This window comes from Apus apus, chromosome 2 (genome assembly GCF_020740795.1).
Source record: "Apus apus isolate bApuApu2 chromosome 2, bApuApu2.pri.cur, whole genome shotgun sequence".
NCBI lineage: Eukaryota > Metazoa > Chordata > Aves > Apodiformes > Apodidae > Apus > Apus apus.
In genome coordinates, this window is record NC_067283.1 from 49,700,634 (window position 1) to 49,721,882 (window position 21,249).

A 21,249-nucleotide genomic window follows, 5' to 3' on the forward strand; every position below is an offset into this window, starting at 1 on the left:
AGTCTTTATCTGTTGTATCTCAAAAGTCCATTTCAGACATATGAAATTAAATTAGTATCAACAACTACACATAAATTATATATACACACACGGAAATAACATGCATATAAACTTATGTTTCATGTGTAAGATGGTAATTTCATCTGAAAACATTAAACCAGACTCTTTAATTTTTCTAGTATTAATTACCTTTGGATTCACAACCAATATTTTCTATTACCTTGTCCAATGCAAATTTGACATTTCCTACAGAAGACAGTGTTAGTTTGTGGGATCCAACAAGGATGAAATTTGTAGTGCGTACAGCATTCGGACCACTTGGACTGGCCATGGCTGTGGAGAAAAAAGTTAAAGTCAAGTTGTAACACAATACACAGTCAGTAGTGCTGCAAGGCTTAGAAGTGCTTTATTTGTTCTACTGTATTCATGCCCTACTCAGTACTGCATGAGAAGGACTCTGCAGTGCACATTCAAACAGAATCTTGGTACACACCATTGCTCTTCAGTAGATCTCTTTTTTCAGTAAGGAGCTTTGAAATTCTCACAAAGGAGAAGACAAAGCATTTTAAAAAGTCTCACAGGGACAATGGGCACCCTAGGTCACGCTACAAAGCACCCATGTCATCCTGTAGGAACTTGGCTTCCTATCTCAACTTCTCAGCGACATCCTACACTCTTCCAGAATTTGTATGTCTGCAGTCCTCTTTGCGCTTATCTCAATAGAAACAAGCACTATAGCTCAGGCACAGTAATCTGACTAGCTGCAAGTGAGGTAGATGTTCCAGAGTTAATTAGCTCCTTTGGCTGCAATTTGCTCTAAAGTTAGCTCAAGTACCTCATACTGTCACCAGACAAGTATATAACATTTTTATGTAGCCAGAAAAACACTCAGATATGCGGTTCTTATCCCTCAAGAGCAGAAAAAAAATATATTAACATGTTAAAAACACATCAGACTTGAGTTTAGAATCTTAAAACTTGTTTGAGTTCACCTTTTCAGAAAAGGAGTGTAAACCACAAGCATCTGATACCAGATACTAATTTTGATTTTTTGATTAAACATAACAGTAACTCAGATATAAACAAAGGGGAAATTCTGGGCTAGCAAACTGACATACTTCTGTGTATATTACTTCCAAATTATCACCTGATACAATTATTATTTAAGGTATTCTACTTCAGACAGAAAGTGTTACTCATCTTAGCATAAAGTGTTTAGATTTTACTTACCTGGAGTAAGGAGAGTGCTTTTCTAAAAAAAGAGAGAGATAAATAAAACCTTATTGGAAAAGTAATTTCTGACGATCTCTACAGAAGACTAAGCCAGGTTAGAAAGAAACTAGATATGAAATACTTTAAAATAAAAAACCCAAAACAAACCTAAAAACAGCTTGAAAAGGAAGTCTAAGTAAACATGTATTAACTGCATATTTCTAGCATTAAATATTTAGAGCTGCTACCTATTTCTTAAGCTGCTTGGCTGAAGATTTTGGCAGAAAGCTGGACAGTTTATAGAGTTTCAAGTAAGGGACACAAAAAGCCTGCTATGGGCACAGCCTTATTCAGTGTGAGAATACGGTCTTTGGAGAAGTAGTCATAACCAGATCTTGTTACATTATTATTTTCATACTTACAGAAGTAATAGATGTTAATAATCTCTTTGGAGTAATAACCTACAAAAGAATATAAGAAGTTAAGCGTGTTTGTTACTGGAATAAGCCATCACATTAGCATGAAAATTAGACAAGGAATCTACTGAAGGCTTATCACCTAAATCAATTTTTAATATATACTAGTTGTTGTTATAAGCAAGTCTTGTTTTTTGAACCTAGACTAAATTAACATTTTGAAAAGGAATGCTACACATGAAAGAAACCTTTACCACATAAAAGCTTACATATGCATGAGCTCGGTATGGACAGCACATGTTTAAAGAAGTCATAGTAGATCTTTTTCCTTCTTGTAACAGGGCTTCAAAGTTACATTTGCTTCTTAAAGAGTTAACAATACAAGCACAAACACTTGAAATGTGCACTCTATCCAAGCTGAAATATTTATGCCCAATAAGTTATTAAAATATATGCTTTAAAAATAAGCAACTAGCACTTTCCTTGACACTGGAAAGAAACGAAAATGTTGCAGCTGATCAAGAGAACCCTTAAGACAAAGCAGACTGCAGGGTAGGGCATGTTGACTGGTGTAGTTTAAATAAAATGGAGAATAATAGCCCTAAATCATTATCAGAAGCCCCACACCTAATAAATATTTCCAAAGCATAGCATTTCACAGAACTAGTAAGACTCTTTTTTCCTTCCTTTCCAATATATTTCACACTCAACCAATTGCTGCAGGTCCAGTCTACTAATAGCTGCAGAACTCCGTAGTCCATCTGTCACTGCAGATGTTCCAAGAAAGAACAAGGAGAGTAGAAGCCAGCAACAGATTGTCTAAGACTATTAGCCACTTCTCCCTGAACACTGCAGTCTTCCTAGTGTACCTTCTCTTGAAATACAATGTACTGGTTTTCATGTTTCATTTACCTTGGATTTATTTGCCTTTTTCCTTTTATCAGTGCTTGGAGCTTCTTTTCTCTGCACCTGTAAGGCAAGAAGGTATTAATAAAGTACAACACATTCTCCCTGATGCATCCTCTTCACAGAAAGTGATACATACCAAACTGTAAACTTCTATATTTATTTCAAAGTCATTTGAAACATCATGCCTAAAAGGGAGGATTGAGAAAAATAAGTTAAACACAGACTAAAAAAAAAAAAGGAGTTATTTTTGTTTTTAAGGTTACTTATTACTTCTTCTGTCCTTTTAGTCTTCAAAACTCACCAGAGAACAGCTAGGAGCAGCTAGGTCCTACTCAAAAGCAGCTTAGATACAGTGCTGACTAACAGCTAACCTCTTATTTCCAAGTCAGAGCTTGTTCTTGCAGGTAAGTAGGGCTGAGATTCACTCCTACAAAAATATTGTCCAGTGCAAGCAGCATTGCTGCTTTTAAGACCTGAGTGTATTATATTAAGATACTTTCTAGAGCAAAAGGGGAGGCTGGGCAAGCAGCAGAGAGACTGCATCTACCATTTCTCAGATTTCATCATTCAGTTCACTGCTGACATACATATTCCTAAACAGAGATTGTTTTTCGAATAAACAGCTTTAATTCCAATTGGATTGGACTTCTAAAAAAGTGAGCTTGCTTATTTATTCAGACTTTTATTAACAACCAATTGAATTCACAACACCTTTTCAGTTTTAAGAGTACTATTTTTTTACAGACACCAAAAAGCTATATAAAAAGTTAGTTGATGCAAAAGATAAAAACACATCTCAGGCAGAGCAATCCATCTGTCATTGCAGGTGTTCCAGGGGAGAGCAAAAGCAGAAAAAGAAGAAACAAAGTAGCTGATAGATGGTAGAGTAAGTCTAGAGTGCTCTTTTGAGAAAAGTGCATTCCAGCTATTTCTTGAAGCAGGAAATGGTTATACCACAAAACCTCTCCATACTTGTTTGCAGAATATGACATCCTTATGTGAAGATTTTAAACATTATGCAAGTGCCACCATCAGAGTTGAAACTGGTTGCAAAACAGTTTCTTTATACTTACATAGTAAATGTTGTAGTAAAAGTAAGAGCATCTCCATTCAGGGAGTTGGCAGTACTTGCTAATGGAGTTGCAACCATGTTTTCTGCTCCAGATCTCAATATTATTACATAGTAGTAATTTGCTGCTTCTGTAAATACATATCAGATGTCTGTTAGCCAGAGGTGTCTAAGTATCTAAAAACCCTCAAGTACTGTATTGCCATTAAACACACCTGTTACATCTCACTTTAGCACTTGATTATAGTAAAGATTTTCTCATAAAGTTACTCTTCAAACAAGTCTTTTTTTTTCCTACTTTGTCCACTACTAAGATTGTCTACACAGGATTCACAACTGCATTACTGCCTGGGGCATCTCAGGCCAGACCTACAGCACCCAAGTGCCTGAGAGGTGAGATTAAGAATTTTCAGTCAGATTCAGCAGCTAATCTCAGTTTTAGACTTTGTTGTTACTCACTAGGCCTGCCAGCTTAACCATACATCAGCTTTCGCTAGTGCATGTTCTTATCCAGTAATCCAGGCAACTAGTTTCCCTAACTTTTCACTTAAGGGGAAAAAAAGGAAAGATGACAACAAGAGCACATCTCAATAGTGTGCAGGTGATGACTTGGAGCTTGTGGAGCAAGTTTATGAACAGTAAAGCAAAAGCATTAAATAGTATCACACCATGTTAAAAAAAACCATAAGCACAACAAAACAAAAGTTTGAGTGCTCTGTTGTGTAGGATAAGTCACAGCCAGCTGTCTGAATAACTGGCAAAGACTCCAGGAAGTATTGATCTGTACTCTTTATAATTGAGGTTCTCTTCAGAGATGAACGTGATTAATAGAGCCTGTTCCGGTGCATAACGTATAGCAAAATGCTGCATTTCCAGAATATGGTTTTAATGACAAAGAGTTCACAGCTGTTTGTTCAGCCGATTTGGTTGCAAGAATTACCTAGAGTAACTAAACTTATTTTGTAACTAAACTTATTTTGTAACCATTTGAGAGCCTTTCCCATAACAGAGATACATTGTCTCACCCAACAAGAACTGTAACATGTTGGGGAGTTAAATTAGGTCAGATATTCACATTTATGTTCTTGACTATGGTTTTACTTAAGCATCTAAAAAACACACTTTACATTTCATCAAACAGTTAAAACAAAAAGCCAAGAAAGACTACATATGAATGAATTAGAAGTTTTAACAGACTTGGTTCAATGACTTTTGTCCTCAAGTTTTAGTAAGGCAAGAAGCAGGAACCTTTTAGAAGAATCCAGCTACACTCATATTCTGTGACATTATATAAAATAGCACTGATTATTGTGGGCTTGCAGATTCTTTAATAAACTACATGACACAGAAGCTTACTATGTTCCAGGATAGGTCTCTAGACATACAAAGAAATATTACCAGATATTGTTCTGGAACAAAAGAAGAAACAAAACATTTTTAACTCTTTAAGGGCTTAAATGGGATGAATTAATGGAAGACTTGTCTTTGAAAATGAAGTATTTGGGGATGTTAACAGAAGGACTGGAACAAAAAAAAGGCTTAATTAGCATTTCAGAACTCCACAAAGGTCAGAATTAATATGATATTTAGTACTAAATTTGCATCCATTAAAAAAATTCAAAGGCAGCCAGAAAGAAAACAACCTGAGATACAAAATTCTACTATCTCCCCAACTGGTCAGAGAGCCACATGAAGATATTTAAGACTGTCTGGGAAAGTTGTGCTAAGTTCTTGAACATCACAAGCCAGAAAACAATGCAACTAAAATGATCAGGGAAAATACCCGAGTTCTCAGAAACACCAATACAGAAGATAATATTCCAAGGATGAAAAAAACCCTAGAATTGCACATAGACTGTATGGGGAAAAGGGAAAGAAGGAGTAATGCTTTCAGATGTTATTTTTACCTGGCTTTTGAACTGTACCGCATACAAAGTCTGCTTTTAGAGGTAGACGCATTTCTGAAATTGAAACAGATCCCCTGGATGGAGCAAATTCAGTGGATGCAGAAGCAGCTTTATTTCTTCTACTGTGAGGTCCCTCACTCTTCAGTTTATTCAGTTCTTCCAATAAAGCAGTTCTCTTCTCAGCTGCATAGAAAAATTGATTAATTATAGTTGTAGCTAAGAGTAGTACTGCTTTTTTTTGTAAAATGCAACAGAAATGTTAATCATCTTTCAGAATAGCAGGCACAAAAAAAGATAAAAATATCATCTTGTCTGTAGAAGAAGCTGAGACAGAACAGGTGTCATCCTTTCCTGTTTTCCAGATTAAAAAAACCCAACAAAACTATCTACAAGGTGGCGTAATAAATGCATCACCAGTATTCATCAATTCTTCCTCAAGTATTAATGGCAAATAATTCAACTTGAGTCTTAAAAAAACCTACTTGCAAGGAGAAGAAGTCTCTCTGCCTCTGCTTCCTCTTGTGACCCTTTTCCATGTTCCTCATCAAAACAGCAGTTCAGAGCTTGACTGGCTTGATGAATCACTGTCTGCTGCATGTTGATCTCATTATTCAGCTCCTAGAGTAAATCAGTAGTAAATATAATTAGAAAAGATATTTACTGTTACATTCAAACAAGGAAATGCCACAAGATTAACGTATTTGGCTAAACTTCAGAAAAGTCAGACCAGTTAGAAGTTAACTACAACAATCTTACAGTTTACTGTTACTTCTGTAACAATAGTCCAGCAAAACTCTTTTTGACCTCAGACACAAATTAAATATAGTGGAGAGTGAATGGCTTCCATGTTTGTATGCTCCATACTCAGTCTAGTCTTGCTTCACCAGCAGTTAACCGGAAATTGCATAGTGTAGGTGAAAGAGTCACCAGTGAAGATCAGAGTATTACTTACTCTAAGTATGTAGTTATGAATCCTGCCTAATTAAAAGCCAGTAATAAGATGTTTAGCATAAAGAATATAATTGTGCCGATCTAAGCGGTAGTTTAACGTCCTGGGCATTCACAGGGAAAGTTAAGCAAGGGAATAGTAAATTAAAAAAAGTATAAGTGTATGAGGTACCTGCATTTTCTTTTTTATATTTACTTGTTCAGATGGACCATTCTTTTTCATTTCTAGTTTGGAAGCAACATCTTCTTTGCGAACAATGATTTGCCTTATTGAAGGACGATCGGTTTCTTTAAATCTCTGAGATCTATATGCATCAATGCTTTAAAAACAGGAAATGCCATTAAATGTTTCACAGGTGTGCCAAAGTTTTTTCTATATATACACACACGTATCAGGTATCAATGTTTTCTAACTTGCCTAAATGGCTTTAGGAAAGCCATTTCAAATTTGAGCAACATAAAGACTACACAGAGACAACCTCTGATAAAAGCTGAGACCTTAGAAAAAAAAGCTTTGTTTGTAGTTTAAGCAGTATGCCTCACTAGAAGAGTTTTAAAAGCCAGTCTCTTAGTTTTCACATTTACAGAATCAAATGTGGGGTTTTGTGTTTATACCTATATGGAAGGTTGCGATCTTCTGTCATAGAACCAATACTGTCTCCAGATTCCGCCCTGGGGACTTTAGTCCTTTGGAACTTTTCAGACTTCAGACTTACATCACTGATACTGCTACCTTCACCAACTGACCTACAAGGAGAAACGAAGGCCTGGGGAGAAGAAAAGGTTATATTACAGATATCTGTCTACATTAACCATGTGTTTCTTCACCTTCCCTTGTTTTGTGATTACATATAAGCAGTACATTTGGAGGTTCCTTGAGACTGTTAAGTATTATATACAGACATATCACAAATATTTCCTAGGACATGGAGCAAGCTATTTGTTTCTTTTAAAGACACCAGTAGATCACTGAAATAAAGGAGATTTCACCCTTAGTTTCCAAACAGTTAAATAATTACTTCTCTTCAGATTTTCATAAATAACTACCTAATTGAGTGCATGTATACCACTGGAAGTCCAGCATAAGTAACAGATGTATGTATTCAGGCTTGATTAAGAAGTTGAACCACTTGTTTAGCAGAGCATCCAATAGGCTATGCTATTTACAGAGGAAAATAACTTGACCTCATTGTGTTTTAATTCACAAAATGTCTTCTGTAACCTGTCTATTTGCCCAGGTATCACAATACAAATTATCACTGTTCACAAGCAAATCGTACATCTGTGTGATAAACAAGTCCTTCGCCATCTCATCACAGCTCTCACCTCTGAACCAACAGATTCCACTAGAGGGGTTAACAGAGACATGGATGAAATATTCAGTGACTCTTCCTGCTCATCCTCATCACTTTCACCTTCCAGGCTCATGCTCATTTCTTTCTTCAGCTTTTCTATGTCTGGACCATCCTCTTGAAGAATTTCAAAAATTTCGTTTATCACTTTTGAGCTATTCATCTCTTCATCCACACTCATTTCAATTTCATATACTTCATCTGAAGAGAGAGGTTTTAAAAATATTAGAAGCATGGGGACTAAAGTCTTCATTCTCATTAAATGAACAGAAAGATGTTAATAGATAAGCCAACTGTTTCTGCTTTTCAAGGAAGCTTGATTAAAAAGCACTTATTATAGTTAGGCATATAGAACCCTGAAGTATACTTCCATCCTTATTTTGTTATCACATATACTGCATAACTGATACAGAGAATTAAAAGATGCAGTTAGACAAGTTTCAACATTCTAGATCAAACAGGTCTGAAACTTAACTGCAATTCCTATAGCAAAGCAGTAATCTGTCCTTTCCCAATAAATGTAAATATCAGTGGTTTAATATTCCTTGAAGACTTGAGTGTCAAGAGAGAACTGTTATGATAAAAGAAGTTTCCTACTTTGTTTTATATAAACGTAATTACAAAACACACAAGTGTCAGCAGATGTATGGTGAATTCGTTGTTCAGACTTGAAGGATATTAACACTCTGCTGAACAAGTGGCAACAGATAGCTAAGTGCATTAATATACATCTACTCAATACAAACCTTTTGGTTTCTCAGCGACTTGTTCCAGTTTTGAGACAGACATTGCTTTTACAGGGCTCTTTGACTCAGTGAGCTTCAGAGGACTGGGTTTATCAGTCTCTTCTTGGTTAGTAGCATCTAAACAATTCATGAAAAAAGTCACTGAAGATTATGTCTAGTCTTTGAATTTTTAATTATTATTTTCATTATTGAACTTAAAGTTTTATAATATAGCTGACAACTTTAAAAAATCCCACTAGATAAAGTATTCCAGTTAGCTTGCTGTCAAAAAAAAAAAAGCACTAGAATACATACCCTCCACAACCCACACAGCTACACTCCCTTATTCTAAACAGAAAACTAATATCACAAGAAACAATGCTGAAGCCACAGTAGAGTGCAGTCACTGCATTCTACTCAAGAGCAAAAGGGGAAAATGTAACTATCAAAAAAACAGCACATCCAACACAACTCAAGAGCAGGATAACAACCTGTTTGTCTAACAGCATATTCGATGGTCAGTTTGCCTGTAACGTTTCTAAGAAGCATTAACTTAAGTTCACTCCTTTTTCACAGGGAACTACTGGAGGCTACTACACACAGTAAAGCACCAGAAAGGATGTCATAAGCATCTCAGAATTCTTATCACATGCCCTACTAGAAGAATCAATACCATAAGGGGATACTGAGGTGGAAAGATTTCCCTCCCTCAGTATAACTTAAATCTAACAGCTGATGATTCTCATTCACTCTCCCTACCTTTAACATACATGAAAGTACGAAACATGGTAAACCCACTGAGAAACAAAAGGGCAGTCTGCCTTGCCAATCTTTGAAGTGGTACAGGAGTGCAGAGTATTATCCTTGTACAAGCAGATTTAGACAAATCAGTAACCACAGGAAGGGTCCATTTCTATACATCAGTACTACTAGCCTCTCTATCAGCTCATGGATGTTACGGCAGCGCTTCAGTCCAGTATTAGCCACAGGTGAACAGTGACAGTTCTTACCTGAAGGCTCCACCCTAGGAGACTTTGCTGGCTCGTCACTTGCTGATGTCTCTTCTGCTGATCCAAGAGCAGTGGCATCTGAACTAGGAGGACGTTTTGGACTAGCCTGAGATCGGCTTTCCTGACAAAAATAAGAATATAGTGCATTCAGGGAGTAATATTCAAAGAGACTGAAAGAATTGCCAGAAACACACACATATGACTACTTGCTAGGAAAAAGAGGTTGCATACCCAACATCAAGGAGGATCCTATTTATTTAAAGTAAGAAATTCAGCTGAAAACTAAGTTAGTGTTTGTGAGGAGCTCTCTTTTGTTTTTGAAGTTACAGAATATAAAAAACCCATACTTATCATCAAGAAATAAATAGGCTTAAAGCAGAATCACTTGTCTCTTAACCAAGTCTGCAGGAGACAAAAAAAATATTTCTTAATAATCATTACTTGACAAGTACTTAACAACTTGACAAGTGGTCTTGCAAAGCCTGGGCATTCCCAAAGCACAGGGTTTTATCTTTTCATTTGGATATTTACCTCTATGTTCAGAACACATTAAACCAATTCACAGATTATAAACTTTTTATACATGGAAGTAACATGTTACCATTTTAGCTTCTGGAAGTTTTATTTTGGAACTTTCACTTTTCTCCGCACTCCACAGATTGCCCCTATCAAACCTGCCACGAAGGCATGCAAGTTCTCGTTCACGTTCCTAAACAAAGAAAGAATGGGGAAAAAGTTGACAGCTTTAAGGTGTCAGAACATTTCAGACTGCTCAGAGAGGTGCAGAACAGTAAGACTTTTAAGTGTCCAAGCTTATAAACAAGCTATGAATGTAACAAGTCATACCTGCTTAAGCTGAAGAGCTAAACTGGCAGTAGAGGAATTTTCATTTTGCTTGAGAAGCCTTTCCTGGATTGTCCTTGTATTTGGGGTAACAATGGGTGTTCTGCACCCTGGAGTATTCGTAGCAGGACTCCGTGCACTACGCTCTTGGCAGCGCTCCCCAAAACGTTCCAGGAAGGGCTTAATTCCTGATCCCCCTACAAAGACAATTGTTTTGTCATGAAAGAAGCTCTTAAAAAACACGGAAAGAAATCACCAAAACTTTGCATCCTGTTGGAAGTTCTCAGTGAGACAATTAAGCCTTCTCCTTTGCAGGTCTTACTCCATTGAACTTTTATATAAACTAAATCTGAAGTGTAGATCACTACAGTAGCAGAACACTGAATTTAATAAATCAGCAAGTCAGAGCAAATACATGTCCTGCTCTTACTAAAGGCCACATGTGATCCACCATTTATACCCATTTGACTTGTCTACATCTCCTCTACAACCATCCTCACTTGCATCCTTCATGTAAATAAAAATTCTAGTACATAAAGTGGATACATTATTTGGCATCCCCCCCACTTGACTGAGTTTGTCTTTTATTGTCAACATATCCAAGAGACACAATTGCTTTACTGGCTATAAATTCAAAGAGTTCAGGCTGTTAGTCCAAGTTTCTGACTCAACAGGCATTTGACTGTAAAACTAGAGACAACCACTTGTTTTTACATAAGTGCTACCCCTCAAAAGAAGGTCACTTTTAAAGTTAGAGCATATATGTAGCAATTAGCTTTGATTTCTTCTAACATACACAGACTCTTTACTTCATATATATTGGATACACACAGTATTGAACAATTTAAAAGAAGCTTTGAATAGTCTCAACTAGTGTTAACAAGATACATTTTTACATACAGAGAAAAGTCAGATTGATTTTTCTCTCCAAAGTTACTAAAACCATGTCCAAGAAAATGCCCTGGCAAAATATGGAAGCTGTACAATTTATAATAATTGTCGCAGAATTCTTGAAGGTGTTACTCAAGTTACAGCAAGAAACAGGTATTATCTAATATATTACCATAAATTCTTAACTAATATCTAGTTTTCAACACAGGATGCACATCTAATTTGAATGAACATTTATTGAAGTTGCAAAACAGCCTACCTGGTGTTGTGGGTTTACCCTTAGGATCAAGTTGCACATGTGTTCCTTTGACCGGCTCCTCTTTGGACTGAACTGGTTGAGGCAAAGTTGATTTTGCTGTTTGTGCACGCTTCTCAGTTTTCTGAGGGCTACAGGAATTCTCTTTTAGCGGTTGTTGTACTTCAGATTCCTTAGAACAGGGAACAGTAGCTCTTGAGGATTGTGTGAAATTGTTTGGATCCTTAACAAGGAAAAAAGGAACAACATTAAAATGAGACTGTCAGTTCTCATTCTCTCAAGAGGAAAGAATGAAAGCATTCTGCATAGCATGTTGTCACATAATATACCTATTCCATCAACAATAAAAAAGTTGAGAACAAGTGTTAAGCTTTTTGTAGATTTTTATCTATTTCAAATTATTTCAGCATTTGACTCCAGGTGCTATTGCCAGCTATTGTACATATTTTCCCATGTTTCTCTGAACAAGACTGCATGTGACAGATATTGCCATTTCATATATGGCATAAATCAAACAACAGGTATCTGTTCTACTAATTTCAACATTATGATTGAACTTTTATACAGTAATAATATTTACAATTTAAGCCAATCAACTATATGAAGTTAGAAACCCAGTGATTCTGTAAGAAGCCCAATTCAGACATTCAAAAGAGCAGCAAGCAATATTTTGACAACTTTCACAAGACTTAAAAACACACTCAGCACTAAGTCTCAATCAAATGTTTCTAAGCTGTTTCAGGTCTGCTATTAGAAAAGGCGCATATGGGATTGCAATAAAGCAAAAGTTGTGAACAGACTAAGATAATTCACATCAAATGTTTACATTCAGATTAAACAGTTAGGAGTAAACACTTGCCCCCTGAAACTCAAATTTTTAATCAGCAACTAAATCAGACACTCACCGCTATCTTTGAGTTTGTTGGTTTATTAATAGAAGCCTCAACAAGCCTTTGAGAACAGGATGCAGCTTCCTGCTTTATACTGCTACTATTGATTCTAGCAGATGCTCCACTTGTAGTGGACAATTTGGGTAAACAAGTAGTGCCAGGCTGTTGTTGTGCATTGTTTTGCTTTGCAGATGGATGACTTAGGTCATCTTCCCAGGAACCAATTGTAGCAGCAAGGTTAGCTAAACGTCCTCTTCTCCCAATAGGGGTGTCATTTGCCAGGGCATTGGATGTCTGCTTAGGTGGAGAAACAGACAAATCTTTTGACTGGAGAGGAGACAGAGAAACACATTCAGAAGGATCTGTAAAAAAGAAAATACATTTATTTGGCTAATAAAATAGAGATATATTTGCATTTTGCTATATATTGAGGTTATTGACAGATAGACAATCTTACCATCAACAGAATCAAGCTACTAGCTCTGAAGGCATAGAGCCTAATCAAGTTAAAGCTCTTTGCAAAGCCACACGTTTTTATCCAAGCAGCTTACTAGTTTTACATCACTGCTGTCATGAGCAAGGCATTACACTAGTAGGGAAAAGTTTCATAAATTAAGCCATAGTCAAGAGTTTCATTACATTAGGCCTTTTCTGGTGCTAAAAATTCATGAAAACATTAGCATTCACACACAACATGTTATCTTTGGATAGGAAACATCATAATCAACACAAACACTGAAAAACATCAATACTGCTTAGCAAGGGAAACACACCCTCACTATCCCAGCAGCGCCGCTGTTCTGCCAGTTTCTGCATACGTGATTTGATTGAAAGGGCTGCAGGAGCTTCTGACTCAGTGTTTGCTTTTTGTTTCTCAAGAGGCTGAACCAATGAAGTCCTGTTAGAAGCAGCTACATGCAGCTCTGTAGTCTTCTCAGAAGAATGATGACTAGTGGAACTTGAAGGAACTGGCTGTATGTTCTCCAAAATAGAAGCTTGAGTCTCCATACTGTTAGGGCAGAGCCTCTTTGATGGTGATGGCTTTGTTCCAGGTTTCACTGTACAGGTCAGAGTATTCAAGCAAATTAACAGTATTGAAAAAATGTAAAATATTTTTAGAAACAGCACAAAACGGTGATATTATTTACAAACACTCTGAGATACCCCTCCCAAAAACCTGCCCTTCTCAAATTTTACCAATGACAAGGCATTATACAATTATTTTTAAATAGCTTACTAATTACTTAGAGCAACTGCTCTCAGGTTCAGCTAAACATTAGCCATATTCATTCCTAGGGGTCAGGTAGCTGCATCCATCACTGGTTAATTTAAGATAAACACTAAGGATTTTCACTTGTCCTTAGGGGGAAAAAAAAATAGAGATGGTACTAGTATTAAAAAAATTTTTAATAAACTTGTAAAAGTACCTTCTTCGCCAGGAAGAGGTGCCTGGTTACTGGTTTCCAACAAAGGCTCTCTGACCCTCTTGGTCTGCATTGTGGGTCTCATTCCTGTCTTGGGTCGCTCAGCCATTTTCTTCTGCAGGTTCTCTCGCCTGGCACGGGTTCTTTCAAGGAGTTTCTGAATAGGCAATAAAATCATGCATGACTACACATTTTTACCAGTGTGTCAATTAGTAATAGTTCAAATTAAAAAAGTTTTAATTTAATATGGCATACACTAAGATCCACAATACCAGTAATTTATAGTAAAGGCTACATTAAGACAAACGCAGCTTTCTATCTAACCACAAACCAATCTACTCTAATTTAAAGCAATAGAAATATTCAGTCTTGTTTGCTGGCTGGCAATCCCCTCCTGAAAGCAGAATGAACAAAACAGGTTCTCTACACTGCCAACTACATGTTTTTTTACTGTGTACCTCCTTTTTCTTCACTGTGATAGCCCCTGATCTTGGTATTTTGATTTCACTCTTGCCATACCACAGCTTCTCTCTTTTTCAGCAAGTACCTGCTAAATAAAAGGTAGATCATACTGCAGCACATTCCAAGCTACCTGCTATCTGGCCAGCCAGTACAAGTTTGCAGGTTGTCTGAAGTTCTTTGGCCTTCCAGAGGGACAACAGGCTGCAGCATTTTCTTCACAGAGGCAATGTTTTGGATCTTTCCCCCTAACCACAAGCTTTCACAAAAATTGTAGAAGCCATTAAGTTTGAGACCCCTACTCTTCTTTAAGAAGAGGTAAAGCTAGCCAGCAGGTTCCAAAGTTCCAGTCATTAAATCAACTAGTGTCTCTCATGAGCTTGGTTTTCCAAGGAAACCAGGCTAAAGAGACAGGAACAAAGGCTAAATAAAAAATAATAACAAAAATGAAAGGTTTCTATAGAGCCTGAAGTAGTCAAAAGTGTTTTAAAGTAATTACTTTCTGTTACTAATAATCCCATGACAGTGTTGAACTGTCAAGTTAGTAGGTTTTTTTTGACATGTTGGTAAAGCATATGGTCAAGTCATCCGATTGGCACTAACCCTCTAACAAATTAAACAACATTGAAGTGATTGCCAAGTGGTCATAAAAAATGAAACATTAAACACGTGGCTGATAATATTAAAAAAAATGTTCTATTACACTTTCTAAATAAGAAGGTGACTTTCTCTTCCTCAAGCTTAAGTTTTAAGAATAGATTGTTAAAACTAGTTATCTTAATAAACAGGCTATTTATCACAATATATCTATATGTTGAAGAACAAATAAAGATATACCAATTAAGCTACGTAACAACATTCTCTTTCATTCCTTATCCATTGGAAGTTTGAGTACTATGATCATATTCCATACAAAATAAGCTTTAGTAAATGTTCCACACTAGTAGAAAGTGACTCATTACCTCATCCAAGTTTGAAATATGTGATTTTTAAGTACGGCATTCATAAACCGTTAGCAGTCAGTTTGGTCACATCTAAAGGACACTTAATTACTCCTTTGACCTAGGTTATAAGGCTCTTTGAAACAAGAAATTGTGTGATTGAACTAATGGCCTTTAAAGGGAAGCATATAAACTGCACTTGTTTGATGGCACAAATTATTGTGAGAACTGTGCCAGCCATTATCTGTCCCGTTGCACAGCAATTAAATACACATTTCGCATTTTTAACTGTCTAAGGCTGAAGTGACACAATGTTCCATTGTAGGGCAACACAGGACAAATGGAATTTCAATCTCAACAGTTTTTTGTGAAAGCTAAAATCAGCTTCTCTAACTTCCATACAAGAAGAGGATTTTTGGGGGGAGAAAAAAAGGGAAACATATGAAATGCCATGAGTGACTTCATTGCAAGTTCTGTGCTAATTGTGTCCCCAAGTCAAGCTTCCCTATTTCAGCCTTCAAAACAAAGAGCTACAAAACACAGGTAACAACCACATAAATCAAATCTTAAAGGCTACACTAACTGTTCTTCTTGTATGAAGTTGACCATAACTCCAACAACAGTATTCCTACAGTTCTATCCAAATGTAGTCGCATTCCTTTCTGTTTTGTTAGTTCACTAAAACGGAGTTTCAGTTGTTAGAAACAGGATGTCACTTCCCAAGAATGCAAGCCTCTCTTGGTGAACTCCAGCTCCTATTGGCTTTTTGTATCTCAAGTTTTCCATGCAACTGCCATAATTCAAACTCTGCTATTACACATGATGAGTAAGCCAATCACCAGAACTTGTGACTTACTTTTCAAGTTCAGCAGCAGGGTGTTTGCTACAAGTACCTTTTCAAAGTGTTCCAACAAAAGCCAAAGTTTCAGAGCAGGACATAACAATCTCATTTTATCTAAGAACCCGAAAACTACTAAGTCACAGTTAGAGGATCATGGTTTGCATTGCAAAAGCACCTTCTAAAAATGGGAAAAGGCCTTCCCACTTAAAACATTAATGAAAAAACCTGCTTTTAAAAACTTTGTTTTAAAGTACATATTCAGCAGCATTAGAGAAGATACTCAGGCCCACATGTGATTGCAAGAATTTATTCTACCTTGCTTTGCTAGCAGAATGCAGTAAAGCGAGAATATGACATTGAAGGAACAGTTAACTTTAAACTTCCCATAAGAAAATTTTCCCTGGAGTAACTGCATCAATTATTTCTCTTTAGTCATCCTCCATGCTAGGAAACCATACTATAAGAACATTAGCAATTACTTTAAAGCACAAAATAACCTAGACTGTTTCTAATATTCTGTAGCCTTTTGCCCAAGAAAGCTGGATTATACAATCAGCTGTAAACTCCAAGACACAAACAGTACGTTCATTGTGATTTTAAGAAGTATCCATTGCAACAGCTCCTCAGTGTGTTCTGTATTAATAATTTGGTTGAGATTAAAAAGGTTACTAGCTTTTGCTTGTAAGATTAATCAAAAGAAACATTGATTCAGAACCATCTGATTCTAAAGCATTCCACTGAATCTTATAGCAAGATTAACTCGAGCTTAAATTCAGTGAGACCAGAATAAAATATGTTACTGTAAAGTGATCAGCAAACACCAAAGTAACAGAATAGTTTGGCCAACTGAGGCTCAAATGACACTGCTTTAAAGAATCAAAACTTAGAACGACTCACCAGTTTCCTGCAAATAACAGAATACAGTAATTTGTATACAAAGATTTGAAAACTGTTAAGCTAGGGAAAGATTATACTAAAAGAAAACAAAATAATTCAGAACATAAATACTTCATAGTTGGTGGTAAAAAGCTTTCTTTTCAGAAAACCTTTTTTCAGGGAAGTTTTAAGACTTCAATACTACTACCTTGATATTGGTCAGGTTTTTACATAACAGTGGAATGTCCTCCAACATTCTTGATAAGGTAACATTTTAGGCACTCTGCAGTACTAGCTAACATTTGAATGAAGTTTACTGAGGAGTGGCCTCACAACTGGTCATAGCTTTTCAAAGTCAGTTATCTACAAGAAGGGCGTGTTGAGGTTGGAATACCTCCCAGCATGCGAAACCATTGCAAAGCCATTTCAAACTTGATTCAGTCAGTAGTCTGGATTTGAAGTTTACTTAAAACTAGTTGGTTCATGCCGCTCACTACCAATTAAGGAAGGAGGTTTTAGATGTTTACACTTGGCAAGCCTTTACACAGTGGTAAGGTAAATCTGCCCTGCCATAACCAGATCAACACCTTATTTTAATTTTTTTTGGGGGGTGTTCAATTTATTTGAAGTCGACTTGATTTTATATTTTTTCCAAAGGAAGAAGGTAGTACTTCATCAATTCATTTGATTTGGATTTTTTTCAAGCAGTTCAGGTTTTTGCTTAGGCAGGCTCTGGATGGAACATTTTTAATATAACATTTCTCAAAGCAGTCAAAAGGCAGCTCACAACTTTACATCTGTCACACAAAATCCGAGTACACCACAGAATCTTTAAGAAACCTTCAGTCTCCATTCGGATTCAATTCAGCCACTTCCACTAGTTTTGTTATAATTTTCCCTCTGTAAAACTCCAGCACACATGCAAATCCACTGTAAAAACTGACTTTTTCCTTTTTAAAAAAAAAAAAAAGAAACTGTGCCTGCCAATGAAAATGACCGACCACAGGAGGCAATAACGTCAAGAAGGACACATTTTTAATCAGATGGTCGCTGCTTTGGGCAAACTTCACACTCGGCCTTCAGACAGGACAGGCACAATGTGTGTCAATACCACTCCCATGAGCTTCCAGGGTCCCCTCCGTTTCAGCCGAAAATCCTATGTGCCAGACGCGCATGACAGGCAAACAGTAAAGCGGTAGGAAAGGCGGCCGAGTATCAGCCCCGTTTAGAAAAGGTTCCCTCCTCTACAAACCCTTGCGTGGACAATCCCTCTGCCCTCTCCTGGAAGGGACCTGACGCCCCACGGACTCCTGGGCAGCCACCTTCTTGGAGGCACCAACACGAGCTGGACGAGAGGGCAGAGTCCCCCCGTGGCAGGAAAGAGGCTCCCTGGGAGCCCACGAACCCCGGGTAGCGCAAACGCGGGCGAGGGGCGCTGACAGCCCCCTCAGCCACGAGCCGGGGCCTGGCAGACACCACCCCGCCCCAAGAGCGCGGCCGCAAGGAGCGGCCGTCCTGCCGACCCCCACCGGCCCAAGCCGCCCTCTGCCCCCGCGGCCCCCGGCACCGACAACCCGCCGCCTGCCCTGATCGAGCCCCAGGCGTTCCCCTGCACAGCTGACGACGCGGGGCCCCTCACCTCGGTGAACGGGTCCATGGCTGCCGGTGTCCGCCCTGGGCTGCCTCGGGCCCCGCGAGCAGCAGAACCGCCGCCCCAACCGCCCCGCCGATTTGAATTTCAGCGCCCGCCCCCGGAGCGCATGCGCGGCGCCGTGCGAGGCGTGCGCACGGCCGTCCCCCGCAGCGGGCGTTGATTGACAGGAGTGCCGCCCAATCGGACAGCAGTCTACCCTCCCCGCCCCGCCCCGCCCCTGGCGGGCTGCCCGCCCCGGCGCGGGAGCGGGCGGGACGGGACGGGGCGGGCGCTGCGGGGGTGGCCGTGCGGTGTGTCCCCGCCGGCGGGACCTCTCTCGCTTTCCCGGCCCCGGGAGCAGGCCTGGCTTCGGGTGTCGCACCTCTGGGCTCCCGGTCTGACCCCTGCCCGTGACGCCCGGAGTTCCCGTGTGTTGCGTGTGTGCCGGGCGCGCCCTCAGCCCTGGGGGCCCTGCCACCTTCCCCTCCTCTTCCTCAGCCCCGCCGGGTGCGGCTTGTGTTATTTTTTAAAGAAAAATGGGGATTTTTGCCTCTTCACAGGCAAGCAGAGCGATACGGGCTCTGGCTGATTCTGCACCTTGCCGCAGCTGCTCGGTGAGGAGCGTCCCTGGAGCCTTTTTTTGGTTTGAAGCTGCGTCCTTCAGCTGCCGTTGGCAGGAAGGCGTGGGTGCCACGTTTCTCTGGATGGAGACACCCCGACTGAGCTGTGAAAGTCGCAGCCCCTTCTCGTGGCTTTTATGTTTCTCCTTGCTTTAAAGCCCGCGTCCTTATCAAACCTCAGCCACCGGTGCCTCCCTCTGTCCCCTTCTGTGTTTCACTGATAGACCTGCCTTGACGGGCAGGTGTCAGGGACGCTGAACTGACGCAGACCCATCAGGTGCTCAGACCCAGTCCTCGCTATCCAAGCACCATCTCATAATCCCTTCCCATAAACATCCCTGCTGTTCAGGGAGGCTGCGACAGGCCTGGCTGCCCGCAGGACTGAACCCCATCCCATTTCCCACCTATCCCTACATATTGGCACTCCTTTATGCCATTTTGCTCGTATGCAAATAGCGTTCGTTCCCGCGCCTCAGCGCCCTCCTTGAATAGTGTTGTGCTTCTTGCCTCTTGGAATATTTATAGGCAGCAGTCATTTCCTCCTCCAGCCTTTGCTTTGCTAAACAAACCACATTCTTCTAATAATTAAACTAAAAGAGAGGGTTACCATTAGGCCTTTTCTTTCTCCTGCCTCTCCAAAAGAAAACTCATGCACAATTCGTGCCTTTCCTTCGTGGCAGAGTTAGAGCACTTGAAACACTTTGTGCTATCCACGTGGCTCTCTGAGGTTTATCCAGTGCACCCCCGGGTGGTCTCGGTGCATTTTCTAAACACGGCTCCATCCATTGCTGTCACCTTTCAGACGATACAACACAGCAAACGATGCTTAGCCTGGGGACCAACCAAAATGGTGTTAGCTGCACTGTCAGCACACATAATAATTTCGCCTGCTATTTGATGTTAAATACAGAGGAAAATAATCACGCTTCATTTTCTGAAATAAATGTGTTGCAAATTCTTTTTCGATAAAGTATATTCTGAAAAATGAAATTGAGATCCCTTGGCGTGTGTATCTTCTTAAAATTTCACTGCAGTGTGGGTTTGAGAAATGTCCTTTCCTTTTGCTGTCTACAGAGCAAATAATTTATTCCATTTTGATCCAGACTCAATGGAGCCTTCATAGAAATAAATAGAATACTTAGTTTCTCAGTTTCTCAAGGGGTTACATCTGACTTCCAGAAGAGCAAGGGACAGCAAATTTATCTTATCCTTATATCACTCCAAAGAGCCAAAGAAAATCAGTCTTTTTTAGGAATGGCATTATGAAATGGCTGCGAGATCTGTTGCCTGCATAATGGGGTAGGGGGTGGGTGGGAGAATGGATACAGCCTGTAGAAATCGAAAATACAGTCAGGGTTATTTTTTTTCTTAATAAGTTAATAAAACTAATTACAACTTATGAAAAAAAAAATCAATCTGAAGGCATAAAGAAAAAGAGAGGGAAAGAAAGGAATGCCATGTTGAAATCAGCAGAACAACGAGCTGGTTCTGGCCACTGAATAGCATTATAATTTATGCCAGCCTTTTGCATTCAAAAGTTATGAATCACACCCTTCACTGTCTCCTCACCCCACGTGATATGGTTTAAGATTTCTTCTTGCCAGGGGTAAGCTAATGAAAAGTAATCCTTTCTGTAACAATAAATAACACAATAAAAATCACTCAGGGAATGTTTTTTGCTGGCTTGCAGTTTTCATGGGAATTGAGAGTGTGGGCATGGAAACCAGTAATTTTTTATTTTTTTTCTAACATGGCAAGAAAAACATTTTAACTTTCCTAAGTTTTCCTTCAAAAATTTTGAAAACATACTGTTTTCAGGGTTGCATTTTAATTTTCAGAGGGTTAAAGAAGTTTGCACTAGCACTTTAATAAGAATGAAGCCGTTTTTAACTAATAAAGAGAGCACTAGCCAAAGGTTTTTTAGCTCTGACTTCTTTACAATACCAATATAATCATAAATGTAAAATATTGAAGGCAAAATTATGGATTCCAATGTAGTCCAATATATAGCTTGGAATTCTGTAATC

At 38.8% G+C, this 21,249-nt stretch overlaps 2 protein-coding genes across 3 annotated transcripts in view; one reads left to right on the forward strand and one right to left on the reverse strand.

Annotated features, from left to right (window-relative positions):
* Window positions 1–21,249, forward strand: part of MATCAP2 (microtubule associated tyrosine carboxypeptidase 2) — a 125,036-nt gene that overhangs the window by 69,200 nt on the left and 34,587 nt on the right. The gene's annotated exons all lie outside the window — the stretch shown is intronic.
* The window catches only part of ANLN (anillin, actin binding protein), a 37,418-nt gene that overhangs the window by 8,510 nt on the left and 7,659 nt on the right, over window positions 1–21,249 (reverse strand). Inside the window, exons 1-20 of one of the 2 annotated variants that reach the window (XM_051609553.1) lie at window positions 18,609–18,665; window positions 13,856–14,009; window positions 13,202–13,486; window positions 12,444–12,790; window positions 11,542–11,761; window positions 10,395–10,588; window positions 10,150–10,257; window positions 9,549–9,669; window positions 8,560–8,676; window positions 7,788–8,014; window positions 7,077–7,228; window positions 6,634–6,781; window positions 5,996–6,131; window positions 5,514–5,696; window positions 3,611–3,737; window positions 2,674–2,722; window positions 2,541–2,597; window positions 1,635–1,673; window positions 1,231–1,252; window positions 221–333 (exon numbers count right to left, since the gene is read on the reverse strand). In XM_051609553.1, the coding sequence (XP_051465513.1) occupies window positions 221–333; window positions 1,231–1,252; window positions 1,635–1,673; window positions 2,541–2,597; window positions 2,674–2,722; window positions 3,611–3,737; window positions 5,514–5,696; window positions 5,996–6,131; window positions 6,634–6,781; window positions 7,077–7,228; window positions 7,788–8,014; window positions 8,560–8,676; window positions 9,549–9,669; window positions 10,150–10,257; window positions 10,395–10,588; window positions 11,542–11,761; window positions 12,444–12,790; window positions 13,202–13,486; window positions 13,856–14,009; window positions 18,609–18,626 (2,817 nt within the window). In that variant the 5' untranslated portion in view covers window positions 18,627–18,665. Of the gene's footprint in view, window positions 1–220; window positions 334–1,230; window positions 1,253–1,634; window positions 1,674–2,540; window positions 2,598–2,673; window positions 2,723–3,610; window positions 3,738–5,513; window positions 5,697–5,995; window positions 6,132–6,633; window positions 6,782–7,076; window positions 7,229–7,787; window positions 8,015–8,559; window positions 8,677–9,548; window positions 9,670–10,149; window positions 10,258–10,394; window positions 10,589–11,541; window positions 11,762–12,443; window positions 12,791–13,201; window positions 13,487–13,855; window positions 14,010–18,608; window positions 18,666–21,249 lie in introns of those variants that run through there. The other variant, XM_051609554.1, reaches the window with a different exon arrangement.